The sequence below is a fragment of the Hypanus sabinus genome, chromosome 13, assembly GCF_030144855.1.
Source record: "Hypanus sabinus isolate sHypSab1 chromosome 13, sHypSab1.hap1, whole genome shotgun sequence".
Lineage (NCBI taxonomy): Eukaryota > Metazoa > Chordata > Chondrichthyes > Myliobatiformes > Dasyatidae > Hypanus > Hypanus sabinus.
The window spans coordinates 76980883-77006626 of record NC_082718.1 but is presented as its reverse complement, the minus strand read 5'-3'; the positions used below and the strand labels follow the sequence as shown (position 1 = coordinate 77006626).

General features: G+C 41.6%; 1 protein-coding gene across 1 annotated transcript in view; it reads right to left on the bottom strand.

The window, feature by feature from the left end:
* The window catches only part of ptpn11a (protein tyrosine phosphatase non-receptor type 11a), a 75083-nt gene that overhangs the window by 30574 nt on the left and 18765 nt on the right, over nucleotides 1–25744 (bottom strand). Inside the window, exons 5-11 of the mRNA XM_059987935.1 lie at nucleotides 15957–16073; nucleotides 14009–14122; nucleotides 11600–11696; nucleotides 9903–9982; nucleotides 9200–9358; nucleotides 7776–7907; nucleotides 7507–7661 (exon numbers count right to left, since the gene is read on the bottom strand). Coding sequence (XP_059843918.1) covers nucleotides 7507–7661; nucleotides 7776–7907; nucleotides 9200–9358; nucleotides 9903–9982; nucleotides 11600–11696; nucleotides 14009–14122; nucleotides 15957–16073 — 854 coding nt within the window. The remainder of the gene's footprint in view (nucleotides 1–7506; nucleotides 7662–7775; nucleotides 7908–9199; nucleotides 9359–9902; nucleotides 9983–11599; nucleotides 11697–14008; nucleotides 14123–15956; nucleotides 16074–25744) is intronic.

Genomic DNA, 25744 nt, shown 5'->3' with positions numbered 1-25744 from the left:
GGATCATTGGGCTCTCTTCCAATAGATAATAGGTGCAGGAGTAGGCCCTTCGGCCCTTCGAGCCAGCACTGCCATTCAATGTGATCATGGTTGATCATCCACAATCAGTACCCCGTTCCTGCCTTCTCCCCATCTCCCTTGACTCCGCTATCTTTAAGAGCCCTCCAGAGAAAGTAGGACTTGTACCAAAGGGATGGTTTGTACCTGAACTGGAGGGGAACTAATATCCTAGTGGGAAGACTTGTTAATGCTGCACGGTGGGGTTTAAACTAGAGTTGCAGGGGGATGGAAACCAGAGTGCCAGAACCGTTAATGGACAGGATTTGGAGGCAGATGTTGGTAAGACCTCAGACAAAGTTAGAGATCAAAAGGTTGAGCATAGAAACATAGAAAACCTACAGCCCAATACAGGCCCTTCAGCCCACAAAGTTGTGCCGAACATGTCCCTACCTTAGAAATTACTAGGGTTACCTATAGCATTCTATTTTACTAAGCTCCATGTACCTATCTAAAAGTCTCTTAAAAGACCCTACCGTATCTGCTTCCATCACCGTTGTCGGCAGCCCATTCCACGCACTCACTGAGTAAAAAACATACCCCTGACATCTCCTCTGTACCTACTCCCCAGCACCTTAAACCTGTGTTCTCTTGTGGCAACCATTTCTGCCCTGGGGAAAAAGCCTCTGACTATCCACACGATCAATGCCTCTCATATCTTATACACCTCTATCAGATCACCCCTCATTCTCCGTAACTCAAAGGAGAAAAGGCCAAGTTGACTCAACCTATTCTCATAAGGCATCCTCCCCAATCCAGGCAACAACCTTGTAAATCTCCTCTGCACCCTTTCTATGGCTTCCACATCCTTCCTGTAGTGAGGTGATCAGAACTGAGCACAGTACTCCAAGTGGGGTCTGACCAGTGTCCTATAGTCCTGCAACATTACCTCTTGGCTCCTAAATTCAATTCTATGATTGATAAAGGCCAATATGCCGTATGCCTTCTTAACCACAGAGTCAACCTGCGCAGCTGCTTTGAGCATCCTATGGACTCAGACCCCAAGATCCCTCTGATCCTCCACACTGCCAAGTCTTACCATTAATACTATATTCTGCCATCATATTTGACCTACCAAAATGAACCACTTCACACTTATCTGGGTTGAACTCCATCTGTCACTTCTCAGCCCAGTTTTTCATCCTATCAATGTCCTGCTGTAACCTCTGACAACCCTCCACACTATCCACAACACCTCCAAACTGTGTCATCAGCAGACTTCCTAACCCATCCCTCCACTTCCTCATCCAGGTCATTTATAAAAATCACAAAGAGTAAGGGTCCCAGAACAGATCCCTGAGGCACACCACTGGTCACCGACCTCCATGCAGAATATGACCCGTCTACAACCACTCTTTGCCTTCTATGGGCAAGCCAGTTCTGGATCCACAAAGCAATGTCCCCTTGGATCCCATGCCTCCTTACTTTCTCAATAAGCTTTACATGGGGTACCTTATCAAATGCCTTGCTGAAATCCATATACACTACATCTACTGCTCTTCCTTCATCAATGTGTTTAGTCACATCCTCAAAAAATTCAATCAGGCTTGTAAGGCACGACTTGCCTTTGACAAAGCCATGCTGACTACTCCTAATCATGTTATACCTCTCCAAATGTTCATAAATCCTGCCTCTCAGGATCTTCTCCATCAACTTACCAACCACTGAGGTAATACTCACTGGTTTATAATTTTCTGGGCTATCTCTACTCCCTTTCTTGAATAAAGGAACAACATTCACAACCCTTCAATACTCTGGAACCTCTCCCGTCCCCATTGATGATGCAAAGATCATTGTCAGAGTCTCAGCAATCTCCTCCCTCGCCTCCCAGTAGCCTGGGGTACATCTCATCCGGTCCCGGCGACTTATCCAACTTGATGCTTTCCAAAAGCTCCAGCATATCCTTTTACTTAATATCTACATGCTCAAACTTTTTAGTCTGCTGCAAGTCATCACTACAATCACCAAGATCCTTTTCCATACTGAATACTGAAGTATTCATTAAGTACCTCTGCTATCATACACACTTTTCCACTGTCACACTTGATAGGTCCTATTCTTTCACGCCTTATCCTCTTGCTCTTCACATACTTGTAGAATGCCTTGGGGCTTTCTTTAATCCTGCCTGCCAAGGCCTTCTCATGGCCCCTTCTGGCTCTCCTAATTTCCTTCTTAAGCTCCTTCCTATTAGCTTTATTATCTTCTAGATCTCTAACACTACCTAGCTCTCTGAACCTTTTGTAAGCTTTTCTTTTCTTTTCTTCTTGACTAATTTATTACAGTCTTTGTACACCATGGTTCCTGTACCCTACCATAACTTCTGTCTCATTGGAACATACCTATACAGAACTCCACACAAATATGGTGCAACAAAATCTAAAAGGGTGAATACTGGACTGTAGGTGTTATATCTGAATGCGCACAGTATATGAAATAAGGTAGATGAACTTGCAGATCGGCAGGTATGATGTTGTAAATCATGGCTGAAAGATTATAGCTTTGTCTAATGTCTAAGGATACACATTGTGTCAAAGGATAGCCAGGAAGGCAGAGGGGGCGGCATTATTCTGTTGGTAAAAAATGAAGTGAAATCATTAGAAAGAGGTGACATAAGGTTGGAAGGTGTTAAATCATTGTGGAATGAGCTAAGGGACTGCAAGAGTAAAAAAACCCTGATGGGAGTTGTATACAGACCCCAAACAGTAGTAAGAACATGGTCAACAAATTACAACAGGAGACAGGAAAATGCACGCCAAAAGAGTAATGTTACAATACTCATGGGGGACTTCAATACACAGGTAGATTGGGAAAATCAGGTTGGTGTTGGATTCCAGGAGGGGGGATTTCTAGAGTGCCTACGAGATGGCACTTAAAAGAACTTTAAAGGGCACGTGATCATAACATGATCAAATTCACACTAAATTTGAGAAGGAGAAAGTAGGTCAGGTGTATCAGTATTACAGTGGAGTAAAAGGAATTACAGAGGCTTGAGAGAAGAGTTGGCCAGAATCGATTAGAAAAGAACACTGGCAGGGATGGCAGCACAGCAGCAATGGCTGGAATTTCTGGAAGCAATTCGGAAGGCACGAGATATATATATATTCCAAAGAGGAAGAAGTATTCCAAAGGAAAGATGACACAAACAAGAGAAGTCAAACCAACATAAAAGCCAAAGACAGGACATATAATAGAGGCAAGATTAGTGGGAATTTAGAGGATTGGGAAACTTTGAAAACCAACAGAAGGCAACTAAAAAGTCATCAAGAGGTAAAGATGGAATAAGGAAGTAGGCTAGCTAATAATATTAAAGAGGATACCACAAGTTTCTTCAGATACATGAAGTGTAAGAGGGAGGCAAGGGTGGATATTGGACTGCTGGAAAATGATGCCAGAGAGGTAGTAATGGGGGACAGTGAAATAGCAGATGAACCGATTAAGTATTTTGCATCAGTCTTCACTGTGGTGACACTAGCAGTATGGTGGAAGTTCCAGGAGTCAGAGGGCATTAAGTGTGTGAAGTTACCATAACTAGAGAGAATGTTCTTGGGGAGCTGAAAAGTCTGAAGGTTGTTAAGTCACCTGGACCAGATTACCCAGGGTTCTGAAAGAGGTAGCTGAAGAGATTGTGGAGGTATTAGTAATGATCTTTCAAGAATCACTAAATTCTGGAATGGTTCTAGAAGACTGGAAAATTGCAATTGTCATTCCACTCTTCAAAAAGAGAAAAGGCAGAAGAAAGGAAACTATAAGCCAGTTAGTCTGATCTCAGTGGCTGGGATGATGTTGGTGTCAATTATTAAGGATGAGGTCTTGGGGTACTTGGAGGCACATGATAAAATAGTCCACAGTCAGCATGGTTTCCTCAAGGTAAAATCTTGCCTGAAAAATCTGTTAGTATTCCTTAAAGTAGTAACAAGCAGGATAGACAAAGGAGAATCAGTTGATGTTGAGTACTTGGATTTTCAGAAGGTCATTGACAAGGTGCCACACATGAGGCTGCTTAATAAGCTGAAAGCCCATGGTATTACAGAAAGATTCTAACATGGATAAAGCAGTGACTGACTGGCTGGAGGCAAAGAGTGCAAATAAAGGGAGCATTTTCTGACTGGCTATAGGTTACTAGTTGTATTCCACAGGGTTCTGTTTGGGACCGATTATTTTCATGCTGTATATCAATGATTTGGATAGTGGAATTGATAACTTTAGTGCAATGTTTGCAGATGATATGAAGATAGGTGGAGGGACAGGTAGTTTTGAGAAAGTAGAGAGGCTACAGAAGGACAGACAAATTAGGAGAATGAGCAAAGAAATGGCAGATGGAATACAGTGTCGCAAAGTGTATGATCATGCCATCTGGCAGAAGAAATGAAAGCATTGACTATTTTCTAAATGGAGTGAAAATATAAAAAACTGAGGTGCAAAGAGACTTGGGAGTCCTTGTGTAGGATTCCCTAAAGGTTAATTTGCAGGTTGAGTCTGTGGTGAGGAAGGCAAATGCAATGTTAGGACTAGAATATAAACGCAAGGATACAATGTTGAAACTTTATAAAGCACTACTGACACCTCATTTGGAATATTGTGAAATTTGTGCACCATATCTTAGAAAAGATGTGCTGAAACTGGACAGGGTTCAAAGGAGGTTCACGAAAATGATTCCAGCATTAAATGTCTTGCCATACGAAGAGGGTCTGATGCTCTGGGCCTGTATTCACTAGAATTCAGAAGAATGAGGGGTGACCTCACTGAAACCTATCCAGTGGTGAAAGGCCTTGATAGAGTGGATGTGGACAGGATATTTCCTATGGTGGGAGAGTCTAAGACCAGATGATACAGCTTCAGGATGTCCTTTTAAAACAGAGACGAGGAGGAATTTCTTTAAGCAGAGGGTGGTGATCCTCCGGAATTCTTTGCCACAGGCAGCTGTGAAGGCCATGTCTTTATCTATATTCAAGGCAGAGATTCTTAATTAGTTGGGGCATGAAGTTATATGGGGAGAAGGCAGGAGATTGGTGCTGAGAGGAAAACTGGATTAGCTGTGATGAAATGGCAGAGCAGAATCGATGGACCAAGTGGTCTAATTCTACTCCTATAGCTTATGGTCTTACAACAACCTGCTCCAGCCATTTATAGTGCAAACCTTACACAGCAACTTCTTTGACCAATCAATCACCAACCTCACCTATAAACAGAAACATTACAGTTTAAAGGGGAATATGGAGGAGACATTGTAAATTCAGTTGCATTTCCCCATGTCATGAAAGCCCATGAAGTCAAGTGAAGAATAGCTTTATTATACTTAGAACATAGTGGAGTACAGCACGGGAACAGCCGTTTGGCTCACAATGTTCTGCCAAACCAGCTACAAAGCAAATCAAAAACACCAACACTAATCCCACCTGCCTACACCATGTCCATATATCCCTCCATCTTCCTTATATCCATGTGGCTGTCCAAACATCTCTTAAAACCCTTCTACGTATGCCTATGTATCCCCTTTGGGATCCAAGGGGACATTGCTTTGTAGATCCAGAACTGGCTTGCTCACAGAAGGCAAAGAGTGGATGTAGATGGGTCATATTCGGCATGGAGGTCAGTCACCAGTGGGGTGCCTCAGGGATCTGTTCTGGGACCCTTACTCTTCGTGATTTTTATAAATGACTGGCTGAGGAAGTGGAAGGATGGGTTAGTAAATTTGCTGACGACACAAAGATTGGGGGTGTTGTGGATAGTGTGGAATGCTGTCAATGGTTACAATGGGACATCGATAGGATGCAAAACTGGGCTGAGAAGTGGCAGATGGAGTTCAACCCAGATAAATGTGAGGTGGTTCATTTTGGTAGGTCAAATATGATGGCAGAATATAGTAATAATGGTACGACTCTTGGCAGTGTGGAGGATCAGAGGGATCTTGGGGTCCGAGTCCATAGGACGCTCAAAGCAGCCGCGCAGGTTGACTCTGTGGTTAAGAAGGCATACAGTGAATTGGCCTTCATCAACCGTGGGATTGAGCTTAAGAGCCGAGAAGTAATGTTGCAGCTATATAGGACCCTAGTCAGGCTCCACTTGGGAGTGCTGTGCTCAGTTCTGGTCACCTCACTACGGGAAGGATGTGGAAACTATAGAAAGGGTGCAGAGGAGATTTACAAGGACATTGTCTGGATTGGGGAGCATGCCTTACAAGAATAGGTTGAATGAACTTGGCCTTTTCTCCTTGGAGCAGCGGAGGATGAGAGGTGACCTGATAGAGGTGTATAAAATGATGAGAGGTGTTGTTCGTGTGGATAGTCAGAGGTTTTTTCCTAGGGCTGAAATGGCTAACACGAGAGGGCATGGTTTAAAGGTGCTTGGAAGTAGGTACAGAGGGGATTTAAGGAGCAAGTTGTTTTTTTTTTATGCAGAGAGTGGTGAGTGCATAGAATGGGCTGCTGGCAACGGTGGTGGAGGTGGGTACGATAGGTTCTTTTAAGAGACTGTTGCATAGGTACATGGAGCTTAGAAAAATAGAGGGCTATGAGTATCCCTAGGTAATTTCTAAGTAAGTACATGTTCGGCACAGTATTGTGGGCCAAAGGGCCTGTATTGTGCTGTAGGTTTTCCATGATTCTAAACCAGGCAGTGCATTTCAGGCATCCACAAATGAGTTTAAAAAAACTTGCCCTCACATCCCCCTTAAACCTACCCCCTCTCATCTTGCAATACATACTTAGTGGAAGCCAATAGTTAAAGTCTTATGAACATCTCTCATGGCTGATAGGTACACCAATGAACACTACACCAAATTCACTTTTAACTACAGCAAGTTTCCAGCATTAGTTTAATGTGTATGTTTCAATGATGTTTTATGCAAGAAGAATTGAGCATCATTACCAACATCAAATCAAAGTTCAAAGTAAATTTTTCATCAAAGTAGGTATGTCACCAAACAATACCCTGAAGATCCATTTTCCTGCAGGCATTCACAGAACAAAGTATTACAACAGAATCAATGAAAAGCTACATAAAGCTGACAAACCATTCAAATACAGAAAGTCTGCGTTGTTTACTCAGATTGAGGCTGAGGCCGAGGCCCAGGCCCACTCCGGGCTTCATGTCTATGGACTGACTTTCATTCTGAATGCTATTTGCTTATTTTTATCGTTCGTATGATTTGTTTTTTTCTCCTCCCCCTCTCTGCACATTGGGCATTTGACAGTCATTTTAATATGGGTTCTTTGGGTTTCTTTGCTTTGTGGCTGCCTGTAAGGAGACGAATTTCAAGATTGTATAACGTATACATACTTTGATACTAAATGTACTTTGAATTTCAACTTTTAAACCTGGAAAAAACAAGTAATAATAATAATAAATAACACTGAGAGCGTGAGTTGTAGAATCCTCGTAAAGTGAGTCTATAGGTTGTACTCAATGACCACTAAAGTCTTCCATTTCAAAGCCATTTTCCCCCCATACCTGCAGTGGACCACAACTGGCCCAGCTTCTGGGATATTCTCCTGTTTGATATTAACTTCTTCAAGGAAATCCAGGACACCGCCTGGATCACTAGGAACACCATGATCAGGCCACGTTTTGAAATGATATTGCCATACTGTCCTTTCAGTGCTCCCCTAAAAGCAGAGATGTATATTTAAACCAGCCAACTGACAGCAAAACGAGGACACATTTAGTACAAAGAAACACTTCACACTTAAACAAACATCAATTTCAATCTGTACTCTTACCTGTCCTACTTTAGAAAGTTTGAGCTCCCTTAAAATATAGTCATGTGCTGGGTTCTCACGAACATTCTTAACACGCATAGCGCCATATTCCTTCGAGGACATCTCATCTGGCCAGTATTTCACACATTTGCTCTGAAATAAGTCATTCAATCATTAAAAAAAATTAATATACAAATCAAAATATAAAAGTACACCAGGCTGTTATGGAGAAGAGTATGCTAGGAAGGACTGAGCTGTGAAGTAAAAACAATCAAGCGATTTTATTTCCAAGTTTCATGTTTAGAACCATGTTTGTACCCTAACTATGAAGCTATCTTCCCACAGCCTTGCAACCATTCTACCTCAAAACCAACAGGCTCTGTCCCCAACTACTTACGGAAATTCTACACAATTCTCATTCTACACAACTCCTGCATGTATCCAGCTAAGAATAAAGCAAGTTACTACATCCAAAAAAGGAAGAACATTTTTGCATTTAACTTAGAGAAAAATAAATTGCTCAATAGATTTCACAAACTTAGGTAGATAAAGATTAAATTCAGAAAAGATGTAACCAAGGGCTACAAGAATAACTATGTTACTATAAACAAACAATAAGCACTTATCATCATGTGCTGTGTTGTATGATGTGGGTGATCATTGATGATTGTTCTTGGCAAATTTTTCCACAGAAGTGGCTTGCCGTTGCCTTCTTCTGGGCAGTGTCTTTACAAGACGGGTGAACACAATCATTATCAATACTTTTCAGAGATTGTCTGCCTGTGTCAGTGGTTGCATAACCAGGGTTTGTGATATGCACCAGCTGCTCATACAACCATCCACAACCTGCACCCATGGCTTCACATGACCTTGATCGGAGGGCTATGCAGGTGCTACATCTTGCCCAACAGGTGACCCACAGGCTACTGGAGGGAAGGAGCACCTTACACCTCCTTTGGCAGAGACATAAATCCACCCTACCACCTATAATAAGTACTAGGGTATCAATTATACTTAATTGAGGAAAAAATGGGATTTTAAAATGGGAACATGCAAGGGCATGTAATTACCACAGCATTTAGTGGTATAAATTCAGAGCAGCCAGCAAAAACAGGAAATTGCAGAGAGAAGACAAAAAATTCTATTCTCATTCCCAACCCCCAGCACTGTCTGAGTTGGCAATATTCACTAGGGATTGAATGATTACTCTAGTTCGCTGAATCAATGCCTTCAGTAGGGAAACAGTTTAAGTAGATGCAGAAAGATAATGCTATTAGCACTGTAATAGGTGTGCAGTGCTTGATGCAAACTGCTGTTGAGTTAGCACCGAGCAAATACCAGATGCTGATTACCACCATGTCTCCGCCCAACTTATTACATTCAACAACAGGATCCCCAGATAGGCCAAACATGATTTAAAAATCCTCATGTTCAATAAGACTTACCTTTCCTCTTTCCACTTCTTTCGTTGTCATGACAATTACTCGCGAGTTTTCTTGAAAAACCATCCTCCAGAAGTCATTCACTGTGTCATGCAAACATCCCTGCGTGGCAATGTAAGTCTTTTTTGGCTTGGTTGTGGTTCGGTTGCTCTCAATGTCATGCTGCGTTAGACAAATGAATACAGCATATTAACAAGTCAGACCTGATTAATAACTGTTAAATTAAAGAGAAAGAAATAAAGTTATATTTACTGCTTTCCCTTTAGCTATCAAAAATCAGTCAGTGTTCGCTAGAAACAGATCGGCCAGCTGTTAAATTATTCCATGCATTTCTAAAATTCAAATTCAATATCAAATTATAAATTTTAGGATGTGATTTAGACAGCTCATGGTAGATTAACAAAACTAATTTAACCCCAGAGGTGTCATAGTGACTGAATAATTTGCTTTTTGAGAACTGAGATACAGGTAGAGCCTTTCATTTTCTCTTTGTTCAGCAACAAGATCAAGACCCAGTTATTTATCTACACAGTTATACTTCCATAAGACCAAATCCTTTCCACAGTGATTTATCTTAAGATTACTGCTTTTCTGAACTTCAACATTCTCACTACCACCAATTATAAACTCACACAAAATCTGTCATATCTCTTTCAAATCTTTCAATATAAATTCCATGTGAAAATAGAAAGCACGAAACACTCACCATAATGAAATTAGCATTGATATAATCAGAACCAGGTTCAGTCACATCTCCATCATGTAGGACTACTCGAGTATGGTCAACTATAAGGAAAAAATGATTGGTATTGTGTGCCAAACAACTTAACACAGAGACATTGAAAATGTGGTTTAAAACTCCCACTGGGAGAATTAAACCATTAGAACAGCACAGCACAGTACAAGCCTTTGGCCACAATGTGCTGACCTTTTAAACTACTCCCAAATCAATTCAACCCTTCCCTCCCACATAGCCCTCCATTTTTATTTCTTTCATATGCTTATGAGAGTCTATTAAGTGTCCCTAACCTATCTGCCTTTCCCACCACCCCGGCAGTGCATTACACACATCCATCAGTTTACATCTAAAAAAAATTATGTTTGATATCCTTCCTGTAATTTCCTCCGATCACCTTGAAATTATGCCCTCATGTATTAGCCATTTCTGCCCTGAGGAAAAACCTGCTGGCTGTCCACTCTGTGCCTCTTTATACCTCTATCAAGTCACTCTCATCCTCCTTAACTTCAAAAATGAAAAGTCTAGCTCACCAAACCTATCCTCAAAGGACAATTAGATCACAAAATATGGGGGCAGAATTAGGCCATTCAGCTCATCGAGTCTGTTTCACTATTTCAACGTGGCTGATCTATTTCCCTTCTCAATCTTATTCGTTTGCCTTCTTTCCATAGCCTTTCACACCCTGACTAATCAAGAATCTATCAACCCTCACCTTAAATATAACCAATGACTTGGACTCCACAGCTGCTTGTGGCAATGATTCACCACCCTCTTGCTAAAGAAATTCTTCCTCATCTCTGTTTTAAATGGACATCCCTCTTTTGAGGCTGTCCACTCTGGACCTAGATGCCCCACCATAGGACACATCCCCTCCACATCCACTCTACCTAGGCCTTTCAATATTCAATCGGCTTCAATGAGATCCCCTCCCCCCCCACCCTTCCAGATTCCAGCAAATAAAGGGCCAGAGCCATCAAACACTCCTCATATTCTCAGCCTTTCAATCCCGGAACCATTCTCAGGTAATTCCTTTGAGCCCTCTCCAATGTCAGCAAATCCTTTCTTAAATAAGGTGCTCACAATGCTCCAAGTGAGACCTCACCAGTGCCTTATAAAGCCTCAGCATTACATCCTCACTTTAATATCCTAGTCCTCTCAAAATGAATGCTAACATTGCATTTGCCTTCCTCACTGCCGACTCAACCTGCAAGGTAACCTTTAGGGAATCCTGCATGAGAATTCCCAAGTCCCTTTGCACCAGGAATTTTTGAATTTTCTTCATTTAGAAAATAGTCCATGCTTTTATTCCTTCAACCAAAGTGCATGAACGTACAATTCCCAGTATTATTCCCTTTAGCACTTCTTCACCCATTCTCCAAATCTCTAGAATGGACAAAATCTTTAGAACATCTTTATTCTCCTAGACCTATATTCCATGAATCCAAATGATGTTTGCCACCCCCACCACTTATTTGCCGTGTCCCAAAATGGATCAAGTCAGCTGTGAAGCTATCCAGCCAGAATTTATAGTTCAAAGGCAACCACCAGTCACCGATGAAGGTTAAGTAGTTACAATGAAACTTGCACATAGGAGAACGGAGGGGCTGGGGGTTTGAGAGAGAATATGAAACTAGCTATGACAGGTTGGGTGACTCCATACTTACAAGGCAGGATGTTCTTGTACCGGTTCTTATATTTATTTTCTTGCCGTTGCCCATCCTTTCGACTATAAAGAAGCTTGCACTCCTGCTGCTGTAGTGTCTACAACAGAACACCAGGTCAGGTAAATAGTCAAACTTTAAGTGGTGCCACTGTCCTTTGACTTGGTCCTGCCATAAAACTTATTTTGTAATATCCAGTCGAGGGTAAATTGAGATGTGGATGTGATTTTCCGCAAAGTCAGATTATACAAAGACCAGAGATTCTGCAGACGGTGGAAATCTTGAGCAACAGAGACAAAATGCTAGAGGAACTCAGCAAGTCAGGCAGCATCGATAGTCAATGTCTCAGTGTGGGGCCCTTGATCAGGACCATATAGGAAGGGGACAGAAGTCAGAATAGGTGGGGGAAGGGGAAGGAGTATAAACTGGCAGTTGATAGGTGAAACTAGGTGAGGGGTTTGTGGGTGGATGAAGATTACACAAAATAAATCTCCTTGGTGAAGAGCTACACAATGACTGCCATTAATAGGAACATACTGAGAAATGGACAGGGAAAAAAAACACGCTGTAATATCAGTCAGGCTTTGAAGCTTAAGAGATGAAGATTCTCAGCAACATTATTAATAATGGCAGTGTCTGACAGTAGTCTATCAGTTGGATAGCAACCAGAGGATTTAGACACAGTGAAATGTAGTGGCAGGAATGTAGATTGTTTGACTGAGGACACAGCTGGTTGTCATTTTCATATCACTCCAGGGATTTATGAACATTGACAGAATCCACAGAACATTATGATCTTAGTCAGAAAACATCTGCGCTTTTTGTAATGTCAACCAAAATATACACTAAATGGCATACTGCTGTTCGAAAACAACTTAAGTTATCCTTGGAATCAAGAAGCATTTTACACCCAAATGCTAACCACTCATTTTTTTTTGGCAAATCTGCTGGGCAGTTCCAGAAACTTCTATATTTACGATCTCCTGTAACCAAATCTTTTGCTAGTTATTTCCACATATTTTTAAAATTATACACAGAATTTGGGCATTTCTGGCAAAGGTAACATTTACTGCTCATCCCTAATTGGCCTGAAGTGAATAATGGCAAATTAATTTTTTTAACTGAGGTAGTGTGACAGACAAAGGCACACTTGTGATGATTCTGAGTGGGGAGCTCGAGGATTTACAAACTTCTTAAAATGAAGATCACTAATATATACAGTGCCAGCCAGTGGTGTAGTGGTATCAGCACCAGACTTCAAGGCAAGTGGACCCAGGCTTGAATCTGGCTGACCCTTTGCACGCTTTCCAATCCTTGCTGGATTGAACGTCAAGCTAGCAAATCATTACAATAAAGACAAAACTCTAAAGAAATGACAATCTTGTTGCTGGATGTGCCACAAGGTGCAGAGAGGAATAACAATATCTACAATATTAATACCTAAATCAGAAAGGACTGTGACATTGACATTTCCTGTTACAGGCACTTTATTGTTTCATGATGTGTTTTGGTAATAAATGAAAAGGTACTAAACCCCACAGAATTGATATTATCTACATGGCACACCAGTGTAGTGGTTGGCACAACGCTCTACAGTACCAGCAACCTGGGTTCAATTCCTGCCGCTATCTGTACTTCCTTCCCATGACCATGTGTGTTTCCTCCGAGTGCTCCCATTTCCTCCCACAGTTCAAAGATGTACCAGTTGGTAGGTTAATTGGTCATTGTAAATTGTCCTGTGATTAGGCTAGGGTTCAATCAGGGTTTGCTGGGCAGCGTGGCTCAAAGGGCTGGAAGATCATGTTCTGTGCTCTTCAATAAATAAAAAATAATTACTAGAACCGAAGTAAAGGGGTCGCTTCCTTATACCTGTAATGCTTGTTGTGAAAGACAGAACAGAATGAATACTTTACAAATTTACTTTCCTTTCTATCAGTTCTGATTTATTTTTCTCGTGTTATATTGCAAAAGAATTGATGGACCTACTGACCCCTACAAATCAAGGGTGCCGAACTGACATTATAATGACAAAAAAACTCAATTTCAATCCAGCAGGCAATTTTAACGAGCAATTCATTTCCCTGCTCTGATGAATTCAGTGACCTTCTTATCAACTCTGATGAAGTCCTCCATCTGGAGGCCTAATAGCATTTAAGCACTTAAACATGAAGACAAAACAAATAATCAAAATGATTTATTTTTACACATTTCTAAAAGGAATCATGATGTTTGCCAGTATTTTTAAATGTAAATGGGCAGGTCTGGATTTTAATTCTCTGAAACCTTTGATGTTACCATTGCACCAAACCCTGTTCTCAGAAATGAATGGAGAGTCCATGGATCCAATGAACATGTCACTCATTCCCAGTGCAAGCTGTTCTCTCTCTGAATGGCATGGTAAAAAAAACATACCTCAAATTCTTCCCAGAATCCCTGCTTCAACTTGTCCATCATTTCAGCTGGCTTGCTCAGTTCCCTCACTCGACTTTCAATCTCAGCTGCATTAATTCGTGTCGTATTGAGCGGCTGTGGAGATGGGGAAAAGCAAATGATAAAAGCTGTTCCTGCATTCCCCGACACCTTGATTTGCATGCCCCTCCTCCCATTTTCTTTGACTCTCCAACACAGGGACATTTCAATATTGCACTGACAGGTATTTACTTTGTCAAATACCCTGTGGAGAAGAAAGGCACTTCTTTCCAATCTTCGTAAGCTTATGGAGGATATGCTCATATCTCTACGGAGATTCAGAACAGACTTCCACAATCTAATTACACTGTAAACTCTTCCCTGTAGAAGATTAATCACAACTCTATTCCGAGCTGGTTGCATGTTTCAGTTTAAAAAGGTAATAACAATGTAATACACTGCAGAAGCCTGTGTGGGAGCAAGTCTTCAGGGAGAGTGCAGCAGTAATCTCATGTTTGAAGCAATGTGACACCAACAAGCACTGCACTGGCCCTGCAAGCAAATCACAACAGGACACAGAATGTCTTATTAGGAATCAGCCTGTGTAAAATTTCTGAAGCAGTGCCTTCATTATATTAAATCCAAGCTTTAATTGGGAATCATTGGTGCTTCCAATACTGTACATCTATTCATTTGGATACTAAACAAAGTGAGAAAAAAATACTAACAAAGGGCTCATTATTTTCTGATGGACAGTACGTGCCTTGGCTCTGCTAATACAATTAACAACAACTGGGAGTTTAGTTGTTGCAGTACCCTGTCCACCTTTCCCCACTCTGCTGTCACAAGCCATTTTTCCAGAAATTGCAGCAGCTTGCTCTCAAAACTCTGCCACTGACATTCATTAACATGCAAGTGTGCCAGCTGTATCCACTATTCTGACTTTAACCCCCATGTTCCACTGAGAGCAAAAAGATAAAGACTTCACTGTCCTTTGGATGAGATATTAAATCGAGGCTCCATCTGCTCTCTCAAGTGCATATTTTTTAAAAAAATCGACAAATAAATTCTGCAGCTGCTAGAAATCTTGAGCCACACACTTAATTGCTGGAGGAACTAAGCAAGTCAGGCAGCATCCACGGAGGGGAATAAACCATCAATGTTTTGGGGCAAGATTCTTCATCAAGTCTTATACATACAAAATGCAGGAGGAACCCAGCAAGTGTGTATGCGCGTACGCGCACACACATACACACGAATGTCATACCCTTCGACAGATGCTGCCTGACTTGCTGTTTTCCTCCAGCATTGTGTTGATAAAAAATTCTCATGACATTGCTTTGTAGAGTTTCTATATCTTGGCTAGTACATCTCACTTAATCAATATTACTAAAGCGGAGTTCCTGGCCAGTAGAAGAGTGAGTATGGTAGAGGTGCTGCTGTATTTACCACGTGCTAGGCCAATTACACTTCAAAATACTTCATTCTCTTTAAAGTGCTGCAGGACATCCTCAGAATTTGAGAAATGCTGATAATAGGTGTACATCTCTAAGAAGGGTTTACAGATAAAGAATTTAAATATTGCTCTGGAATGGAGCCTTACATTCCACTATCTTGCACCATTTTACATAGCCAATGCACCTTTATTATTGGACCAAGATCTTAAATATTGACTCTTGGTTCCCTCTAGTGGTAGAGCTTCAACAATGCTATTGAGCAGAGTTTTCAATGACTAGGATTAATGACAAATCAGAAAACAAACTGCAGATGCTACAAATCTAAATTCTGGAAATACTCAGCAAATACTCTACATCTGTGGAAGAGACACAGAGTCAAAGTTTCAGGTGCAAGACACCATTGAAGTCCAGTTTAATCTCTCCGAAGTGCAATATTACTCATTATAACAATGCTTCCTTCTCATGTACAGTAGCAATTTTATTCTGTTTCTCACCTGTTTGAGCTGCAAGACAGTGCCCAGGGTCTCTACCATTGGATTCTTTTTGTAGTGTTCCACCAGATCTGTGAGGGAATCAAACTTTTCTCCTCCACCAACATCATATTTTCCATCCTAGACAAAGTAAAACGAAAAATCAAGTACAGATCACGGGGAGGCTAATCATTTCTTGTGATTGACCTTTATGGGAAAAGGCATTTTTATCTGGTTTCCACAGATGCAAATAATCCTGTGAAGAGAAGGAACACACCATTTGAAATCTGCAATAAAACCTAATAGTACACCTCCTTTTAAATATGATGTGGTGGTGGTCGCAAGCTTCATACGGAAGTGCACTGAAGATACTGTTTCCCAAAAATCAGTCCGGGTCTACCCAAACTGGAAGCCTTGGTTAAATAGTTCAGTGCGTGTTGCTCTCAGCACAAGGGATAAAGCCTTCACCTCTGGAGATCAACAGGAGTTCAAAAGATGCCACTATGATTTATGTAGAGCCATCAAGATGGTAAAGCAGCAACACAGGGACAAAATCCAGTCACAACTCTGCGACAATGACATATGCAGCATATGGCAAGGTCTTCACACCATCGCGGACTTCAAGAGGAAATACAGCAGTACAGCCAACATTGCTGCCTTGCTCCCAAATGAGCTAAATGTTTTTTTTCCCAAATGCTTGATTTGAGGTTGAAAGGACTGAACCCGAGGAGAGCCGTCGACAAGACCTGTATCTTGGTCATCTCCAAGGCTGAGGTACATAGAACATTCCAACGTGTCAACAGCCGCAAGACAGCGGGGCCGGACGGCATCCCAGGGCGCTGAACAGCTGGCTGGTGTGTTTATGGACATTTTTAATCTCTCCCTCTCCCAGTGTGTAGTGCCCTCCTGTTTCAAATCGTCCATCATTGTCCCTGTACCTAAGAAAACAAAGGTAGCATGCCTGAACAATTGGTGCCCTGTTGCATTCACCTCAATTATAAGCAAATGCTTTAAGAGGTTGAATAAAGACTACATCTGCAGCATGCTACCACCCTACAATTTGCCTACCAACAGAACTGGTTTACCAATGGAACCATAACCACAGCACTACACACTGTCCTCACTCATCGGGAGAAGTGGGGTGCATACGTTAGAATGCTGTTCCTGGACTACAGTTCAGCATTCAACACCATAATTTCCTCCAGGCTTGACAGGAAGTTCAGAAACCTCAGCCTGCACCCCACCTTGTGTAGCAGGGTCCTAGACTTCCTATCGGATCGCCGACAGGTGGTAAGGATGGGCTCCCCCACCTCTGCCCCTCAATACAGGTGCCTCCCAAGGTTGTGTCCTGTCTCTTCCTCTAATCCCTTTACACCCATGACTGTACTTCCACACACAGCTCCAATCTGCTGATCAAATTTGCAGATGACATGGCTTTGATCGGCCTTATCTCTAAAGGTAATGAGACAGCCTACAGGGGAGAGGTTGACACCCTGACAAAATGGGGCCAGGATAACAACCTCTCCTTCAATGTCCAAAAAACAAAAGAGCTGATTGTGGATTACAGGAGGAATGGTGACAGACTCGGCCTGATCAACATCAATAGGACTGCAGTTGAGAGGGTGAGTAGTTTTAAGTTCCTCACTATACCCTCACCGATGATCTCACCTGGACTGTACACACTGGCTTTGTGGCAAAAAAAAGCACAACAGTGTGTCTCTCTTCCACCTCAGGGGACTGAAGTAGTACAGCACGGGCCCTCAAATCCTCAAGACCTTCTAGAGGGGCACCACGGAGAGCATACTGACTGGCTGTATCACCGACTGGTATGGGAACTGAACCAACCTTGATCGCTGGGCACTGCAGAGAGTGGTACGGGCAGCCAAACGCATCTGTGGGTCTGAACATCCCTCCATTGAGGACACTTAAAGAAGCAGGTGCAGAAAGAAAGGCTGGAAGATCATCAGGGACACTAGTCACCCCGACCATAAACTGTTTTAGCTGCTTCCATCTGGCAAACAGTACCGCAGCATTAAAACCAGGCCAACAGGTTACAGGACAGTTTCTTTCTACAAGCCATTAGACTTATAAATTCACACATCTGTACACTGCGACAGAATCATAACGCAAAGATATTTACTCCATCACGTTGTGGGAAGGATGTAAAATTTAAATAAATTCTAAATGATGTCATTGACAGAGTAGGATTTTCACTTTAAAATACAATAGGAATTATTTCATGCCTAACACTTTTACAAGAAGATAAAGCAAAATCCTGGATTGCCTCTGTGTTGGGTTTCTCCGTATCTTAAGAGACAAACTTGTAAGAGTCCACTCTTGATGAAATATGATGATATTGCTAGTGGTGTTTTATTGTGTGTGGGATAGGAAACAGAGGGAAACATGAAAAAGAATTGTCAGGGTTGAGAGGCTCCAGATAACTTTGATGCACCACATCACAGTGAAACAGGTATTTCAGCCTTGGGTAATACTTTTGCATCCAAGAGTGCATCCATCTCATGCAGATCCGATCCTTAAAGAAATTGCAAATGTTGCAGGATGGGAAAACAAATTCTTCAAGTTAAATCTGTAAATTTACTGGTTACCACCAGGAAAACTGCAGATGCTGGAAATTCAAGCAACACACACAAAATGCTGGTGGAACACAGCAGGCCAGGCAGCATCTACAGGAAGAAATACAGTCGATGTTTCGGGCCGAGACCTTTCGGCAGGACTAACTGAAAGAAGAGATAGTAAGAGATTTGGAAGTGGGAGGGGGAGATCCTAAATGATAGATGACCGGAGAGGGAAAGATAAAGCTAAGAGCTGGAAAGGTGATTGGCAAAAGGGATACAGAGCTGGAGAAGGGAAAGTATCATGGGATGGGAGGCCTAGGGAGAAAGAAAGAGGAAAGGGGAGCACCAGAGGAAGATGGAGAGCAGGCAAGGAGTTATTGTGAGAGAAACAGAGAAAGAAAAAAAAGACAGGGACAGATAGGGAAAGAGAGGGAAGGAAGAAGAAAGGGAGAAGGGGCATTAATGGAAGTTAGAGAAGTCAATGTTCATGCCATCAGATTGGAGGCTACCCAGACAGAATATAAGGTGTTGTTCCTCCAACCTGAGTATAACTTCATCTTGACAGTACAGGAGGCTTGTCTGCTGTTTTAGCAATAACCCAAACTATGAAATATCTTTATTTTGGTGAGTACACCACCATGTAGCTGAATAAAAGCAGATAGCAAGAGACAATCAGTCGCAAGAAAACAACATTAACAAGCAGAATTAAGATTCAATCCTGCACTCATCGATGCGCAAGGTCCATCTAATCCCATAGTTCAGATGTAACGGGGTTTATTAATTATGGTCAACAATGCAGCTAGAGACACCATGACAATGGCTGCTCACCAGTTGTAATTATATTGATATAACTTACTTAGAATGATTATAAATTATTGCTTGGAAACAAACTTAACAAAATTAGAGTGGGAGGCAAAGACTGGGGCAGTAAGAAAGTCCATTTATGCTTTTGAGTGCAAGCAATTGTTACGTCCGTGGCCCCCTCCTTTGTGAGAATCGCCAGATCACTGTTGGGTTGAGTCAAAAGGGGGCCCAAGACAGGAGGGGGAGATGTGCAGGATGTCACGTTTCTCCCCCCCCCCCATAGCGATGTAAGGCTACAGGACATGGCCATTGTCTCTTGGAGACAGATTTGTGGATTGAGATGCTCTGCTACATGAATGCCCTCAGGCAAAGTGGGCTGGTTGAGGGAGAGATTGCATCACCCCCAACCTGATTGACATCTATGACCCTGCGAGTCAGAATAAAAGAGGGGCTGTGGGAACAACCCCTCAGACGCACCAGAAGAAATGCTAGTGATCTCGTAATAGCGGGAAGCCATTTGAAGGAAGCCACGTGCGTTTGGTTCCCTTGCCTGGGGGGCTGGTGGCTGGTACCACGGAAAACGACTTGGAACTAACAATGGGGAACCAACTCCCCCGACTCAACGGATTGGCCTCATATAAAAGACCCGGGCAAGTTTAAAACTGTCTCTCTTAAACCCAAAGAGCTGCAGCTTGAAAGGACAGTGATTTTTATCTTTCCATCGGACAATACAATATCCCCTAGACAAACGATAGAGCTATTGCTTATTGATGATTATTATTATACCCACGTTTTTAGATTGAGTATTGACGACGTATATTATCTGAATGTCTGTATTAAATCTTATTTTTGTGCCCCTTTATAAATAAAGACTTTTAAAAATAGTACCATCAGACTTCAACGGACCTCTCGATCTTTGCTGGTAAGTGACCCAGTTACGGGGTTCGTAACACAATTAAGCTTGCTTCTTCACACTTCAAATACTCCCACGGTACTGTCTAGAGCACAATATGATTTTGATGGCTGTCACATAAAAGCAACTGCAGTTTACATGAATCTTTTATTGTACAAACTTCAGGCTCCAGAACAATGAATTTCTCTCTTCCTCTGAATACCACTGCACACCAACATGTGAAGGTCCTGCAATAAATACCTTAAAAAGAACATTATTTTCTTGAACAAAGTTTTGTGAAGCTATTATATAGACAACGGTAGGGAATCAAAGAATAACACCACAGAAGCAAACTGATACACAGTAGACCCACAATCCCTGTCACCCCCAATTTTCCCCGTATTTTCCTCTCTAAAATCTACTAAGTTCTCTTTTAAAATTTACCACTGAACTTACTTCTATAATCTTTTGATGTTGTGCATTCTAGGTCACAATACATTTGGTGGAAGTTTCTCTATACCACATCTGGAACCTTGGCCAAACATTTAAAAATCTGATTATTGGCCCTTCCTGCCATGAGAAACAATTTAATTTTATCTACTTCACCACAACCCTCATGATCTTCAAAATCTGTACTTAATTTCCTCTGCTTCAAGAACCATCATAGCTTCTTCAGTCTAAGTAACTTTGCTATATCATCCCTGGGATACTTCTGGTAAATATCAGCATCTTCCATAAAATGATTGAACTTGCACTCTAGATGAGGTGAAACTAATGTTACTTGAATTGATAAAGACAAGCATCCCTATGGATATTTCTTTTAATCTTCAAAAAAAAATCAGATGCACCGTCTTTGCTTCTGCATCCTCATTACAATTATACAACTTCTAATGTCACTCTTCAAGCCACAATCATGCATCAGTTAATACAGCTCAGCATTAAACTTTGTCACTGTACATCTGACCAGTCAGTCCCTCCTGAAATTTGCTACTGCTATTTATTACATTTCTCCAAATATCATGCATTTACTCTGTTTGAAATTGTCTCCTCCATTTACTATTATGCATATTTCATGAAATTACAGGAAAATTGAAATTAACCCCTACTTAGATGTACTTAGATGTTTAGATGTACAATCACATATTTTCAGATTGTGCAGCCCATTAGAAGTTCACCACAGATTCTCTGCATTTAAACTATCCAAGCCTTTCCTTTGAAAGTTACTTCCTCCAATTTCCTCACGTAATGTACAATTAGAGCCAGCTATTATTTATTATTTTATTATCAATAAGCACTGGCAATGTTTTTAAGCTGTTCACTTCAGAAGTTATACCAAGAGCAGATCTGCCATGAAGCTTAATTATTCTTATCCATTATCCTAAAATGAGATTATGTCATTAATTTAGTTAAGTATTTGCTGAATGCTGTGCCTGAAGCCCTCTGTCTGGATAATAATTACTTCACTAGTAGACACTGAGATCAAGCAATTGTTGCATTCTTTACAGTATTGATACACTTCAATATTGAGGTTGTTACCTACATGCAGGCCGTTCGGAACAAATTACCTATGCCCACCAAAATGCCCATTTAAACTAGTCCCATTTATCCGTGTTTGACCCACGCCCCTCTAAACCTTTCCTATCTATGTACCTGCCCAGATGTCTTAAAAGTTGTTTTGTACTTGCTTCCGGCAGTTCACTCCAAGAATGAAGAAGTTATCCCTCATGTCCTTGTTAACTGTCTTTTTAACAGAGAATATCCATTGTGCTCCACACACATGTAGAAGGTCTTGATCCTGTGCCCAGATCTGGCTTGGATCACCTACCAGGGGTCGGCAACGTTTACCACTAAAAGAGCCAATATGGACCCATTTCCCACAGAAAAGAAAACACTGGGAGCCACAAAATGAAATAACACTGCATACAACGGGGTTTTTTTTTTGCCTTTATGCTAAGTATAAACAAACTATAATGTGTTGCATTTTTGAAATTGATGAACTCCTGCAGAGAAAACGAAATTACATTTCTGCATGCAACAAAAACATTTTGAACTCCGAAAAAAAGACGTTGGGTTGAAGGTTACTACATAGGTAGCCTACCTTGGATCGAAGAATTAAAAGAAAGCGCGCACTGGCGGGTGTCAGGCAGTGGCAGTGGTGATGTATATTAATAGCGATAAAAAACACGTTGTAGCGGTGTAGCGCTACACGCAGCGCTAAAATAAAGACTGCAGTCAAAGGTAACTTTATTCGAACTAAACAGCCTTGCTTTAAAGCCTCCCTCAACCCGTCCCCGTGGGCATGGATGCTCCAAAAGACACGTACTCACAAACCCCCGTAGGCTATCTCCCTTAGTCGGAACGGTGGCTAATTGTGAGCCGGTTCGGATGTGCCAGGAAACGGTGTCTCCGCAAAGTTTTCATATTGTACAAGATCACCATAATCTTCAAATTTCGAATTACATTTCAAAAGCTAACAAACCACGGGGAGCCGCATCACAGAGATCAAAGAGCCGCATGTGGCTCTGGAGCCGCAGGTTGCCGACCTCTGACCTAGACAGTAGTAATGCAGGCTGACCACCAGAAATCCAGAATGATTGAGACCTGCACAGTGCCAGATTAGTGATTTTGCTGAATCACTGGTGGCTAGATTAGGGTTAATTAAATTAACAGCTCTAATCCACTTGATTACCTCATCCTTGGACAATAAAGAAAAACAGAAATGACAAATGAAAAGCAATTCTTTCTCAAATTCTTGTACTGGTCTGCCAAAGTCAACTGCACTCAGTAGCTGCTTCATAAACAGGGAGCAACATTTAGCCTTCAAAGAGCATAACATGCCATTGTCCGGGGGTTGAATTAATGACGTCCAGTTAGGTGTTAGGTAGATAAAAACCGTTAACACTATTCTTTACCATGAGTTCTGCTTTAAGATGCACAAAGCAGTGTTAAGGTAATGTAATTGGTGGATACATACGTAATTCACAACCACTGACATTGAGTTGGGGTTCATTTTAAGAGCGGATCTAACATGATAATGTATTTATGTAAAGGGTTTTTAACATGCTTTGAGCTCAAGTTTTGGAATTCAATGTAATGTTTTATAGTTTTTCCTTAAACATAAAACTGTTAGAGCAGTCCAACACAGAGACAAGATCTTTATAACTTGTTGTTGATTCTGCAGTCAGTGTTTCTCTTGGAGCATAACACCAATTTAAGGTGATTTTGTCCACTTTGCAGACCTGCTCGGAACATAAGTTTTCATCAGAAGCTAACGTAGCAAGCTCATCAACAAACGCAGCAGCTGCTTCTTTGTCACCACACACTTCATGAAACTTCATGCCATGTTGCTGCTTGAAACGCATAAGCCACCCTTCACTATAATCACACTCATAATCCAGTCATAATTTGTCCTGAAATAATTTTGCTTGCTCCTTCACCATCTCTCCAGACAGTTCTACGCTTATGCAGATACAGAATTTAAACCACTTTATGATAAATCTAGTTGTGAGCGTCTTCCATCTTTCATTGTTTTCCTTATGCACAGCTGTTTTTTTATTATTATTTTTCACTGCCAGCAGCTTTTCTTTTTGTTTCTTTACATCATAAACTGTGGAAGAGCCAATGTAATACAAGTTGCATATGCTTTTCACTGTTGAGTTTTCTCAGAACTTCTGCCTTATCTTGTACAGGATAATGCATGGTGCTTGCACTTCACACTAGGAGAAGCACTTCCTTTATTCGACAAAGACATGACTGGGGTTAGATAAACACAGGCTATAAAAATAAATGCAGATTAACACAGAGGAATGATTTGCTTCTTTTAAAGACTCTGCTAACAGTTGATTCTGTTAATGGTGCCACCAAAGTAGTGGCGACGGGTTAGCTCAGCGATGCATGAAATTTGAAATTAGGTTGGCAAAACTTTTGTCTGAACCAGAGGTGGAGCCAGATTACTGAATGCCAAATTCGAGTTGGTCGGCCTGTACCTATGTCAGTCTGCTGTTTATTGACTACAGCTCAGTGTTCACCACAATTATACACTCAGTTCCAATCAACAAGATCCAAAACCTGGGCCTCTGTACCTCCCTCTGCAACTGGATCCTTGACTTCCTCACTGGGAAACCACAATCAGTGCAGATCGGAAATAACACAGAAAACCTACAGCACAATACAGGTCTTTTGGCCCATAAAGCTGTGCATAACATCTCCTCCTTGCTGACAATCAACAGTGGCACACCTCAAGGATGCATGTTTAGCTCACTGCTCTACTCTCACTACATCCACAAATTTATGGCTAGAGGCACAGCTCAAACAGCATTTATTGTTGGCAGAATTTCCTCTGGCGACAAGGAGGCATACAAGAGCGAGACAGATCAGCTGGTTGCAAAGCGTTGCAGCAAAAACATTGCATTCAATGTCAGTAAGACCAAGGAACTGATTGTGGACTTCAGGAAGGGGAAGTCAAGGGGACACACACCAGTCCTCATCAGGGGCTCAGCAGTGAAAAGGGCAAGCAGTTTCAAGTTCCTCGGCATCACATCTGAAGATCTATCCTGGGCTCAACATATTGATGCAATTACAAAGGTTTGGCAGTGGCTATATTTCATTAGGAGTTTGAGAAGACTTGGTACGTCACCAAAAAAGCTTGCAAATTTCTACAGATGTACAGTGGAGATCATTCTAACTGATTGCATCACCACCTAGTATGATGGGGATACTGCACAGGATAGGAAAAAGCTGCATAAAGATGTAAACGCAGCCAGTTCCATCCTGAGCACAGGACTCCCCAGCATCCAAGACACCTTCAAAAGGCGATACTTCAAAAAGCTGGCATCCATCATGAAGGACACCCCCATCACCCAGGGCATGCCCTCTCATTGCTACCACGTAGGTGCTACAGGAGCCTGGGAGATGCTCTTCACATTTTGAAAACAGCTTTTTCCCCTCTGCCATCAGATTTCTGAATGGACAATGAAGCCATGAACACTACCTTTGTTTTTTCTCCCCCTCTCTTTTTGCACTAATTATTTTCAACACAAAGAAATAAATAAATAAACACACACAGACACACACACACACACACACACACACACACACACACATATATATGAGGGATTTCTCTGTGAGGCTTAAGGATATTATTTAAGGGCCTGTAGATCAACACAGGACCACCTTGGAAACTGTGTTGAGTCTGTAGTCATCCACACAATACAGCCAAAGCTGCAATGTGCTGTTTTCCACTGTGCTGCCATTGACTTTTTGAATCTGAGTTCATTGCTAATCAATTGGTGGTGCAGAATGTGTTCTTCCTCTCGGAAAGACATACCCCATGACCAGGGACCAATGGCAACATGCAGCAATAATTATTATGTTCTCATGATTTTAACAAAGATGACAGATGGCACTTAATGTGCACAAAAGACATCAATATAGGGACAACACCATAGCACTGAGTTAGTGTGACACTTTACAGCCTCATTTGGAAGATTAGGTTTCAATTCCTTCTGCTGCCTGTCAGGAGATTGTATGTTCTCCTTGTG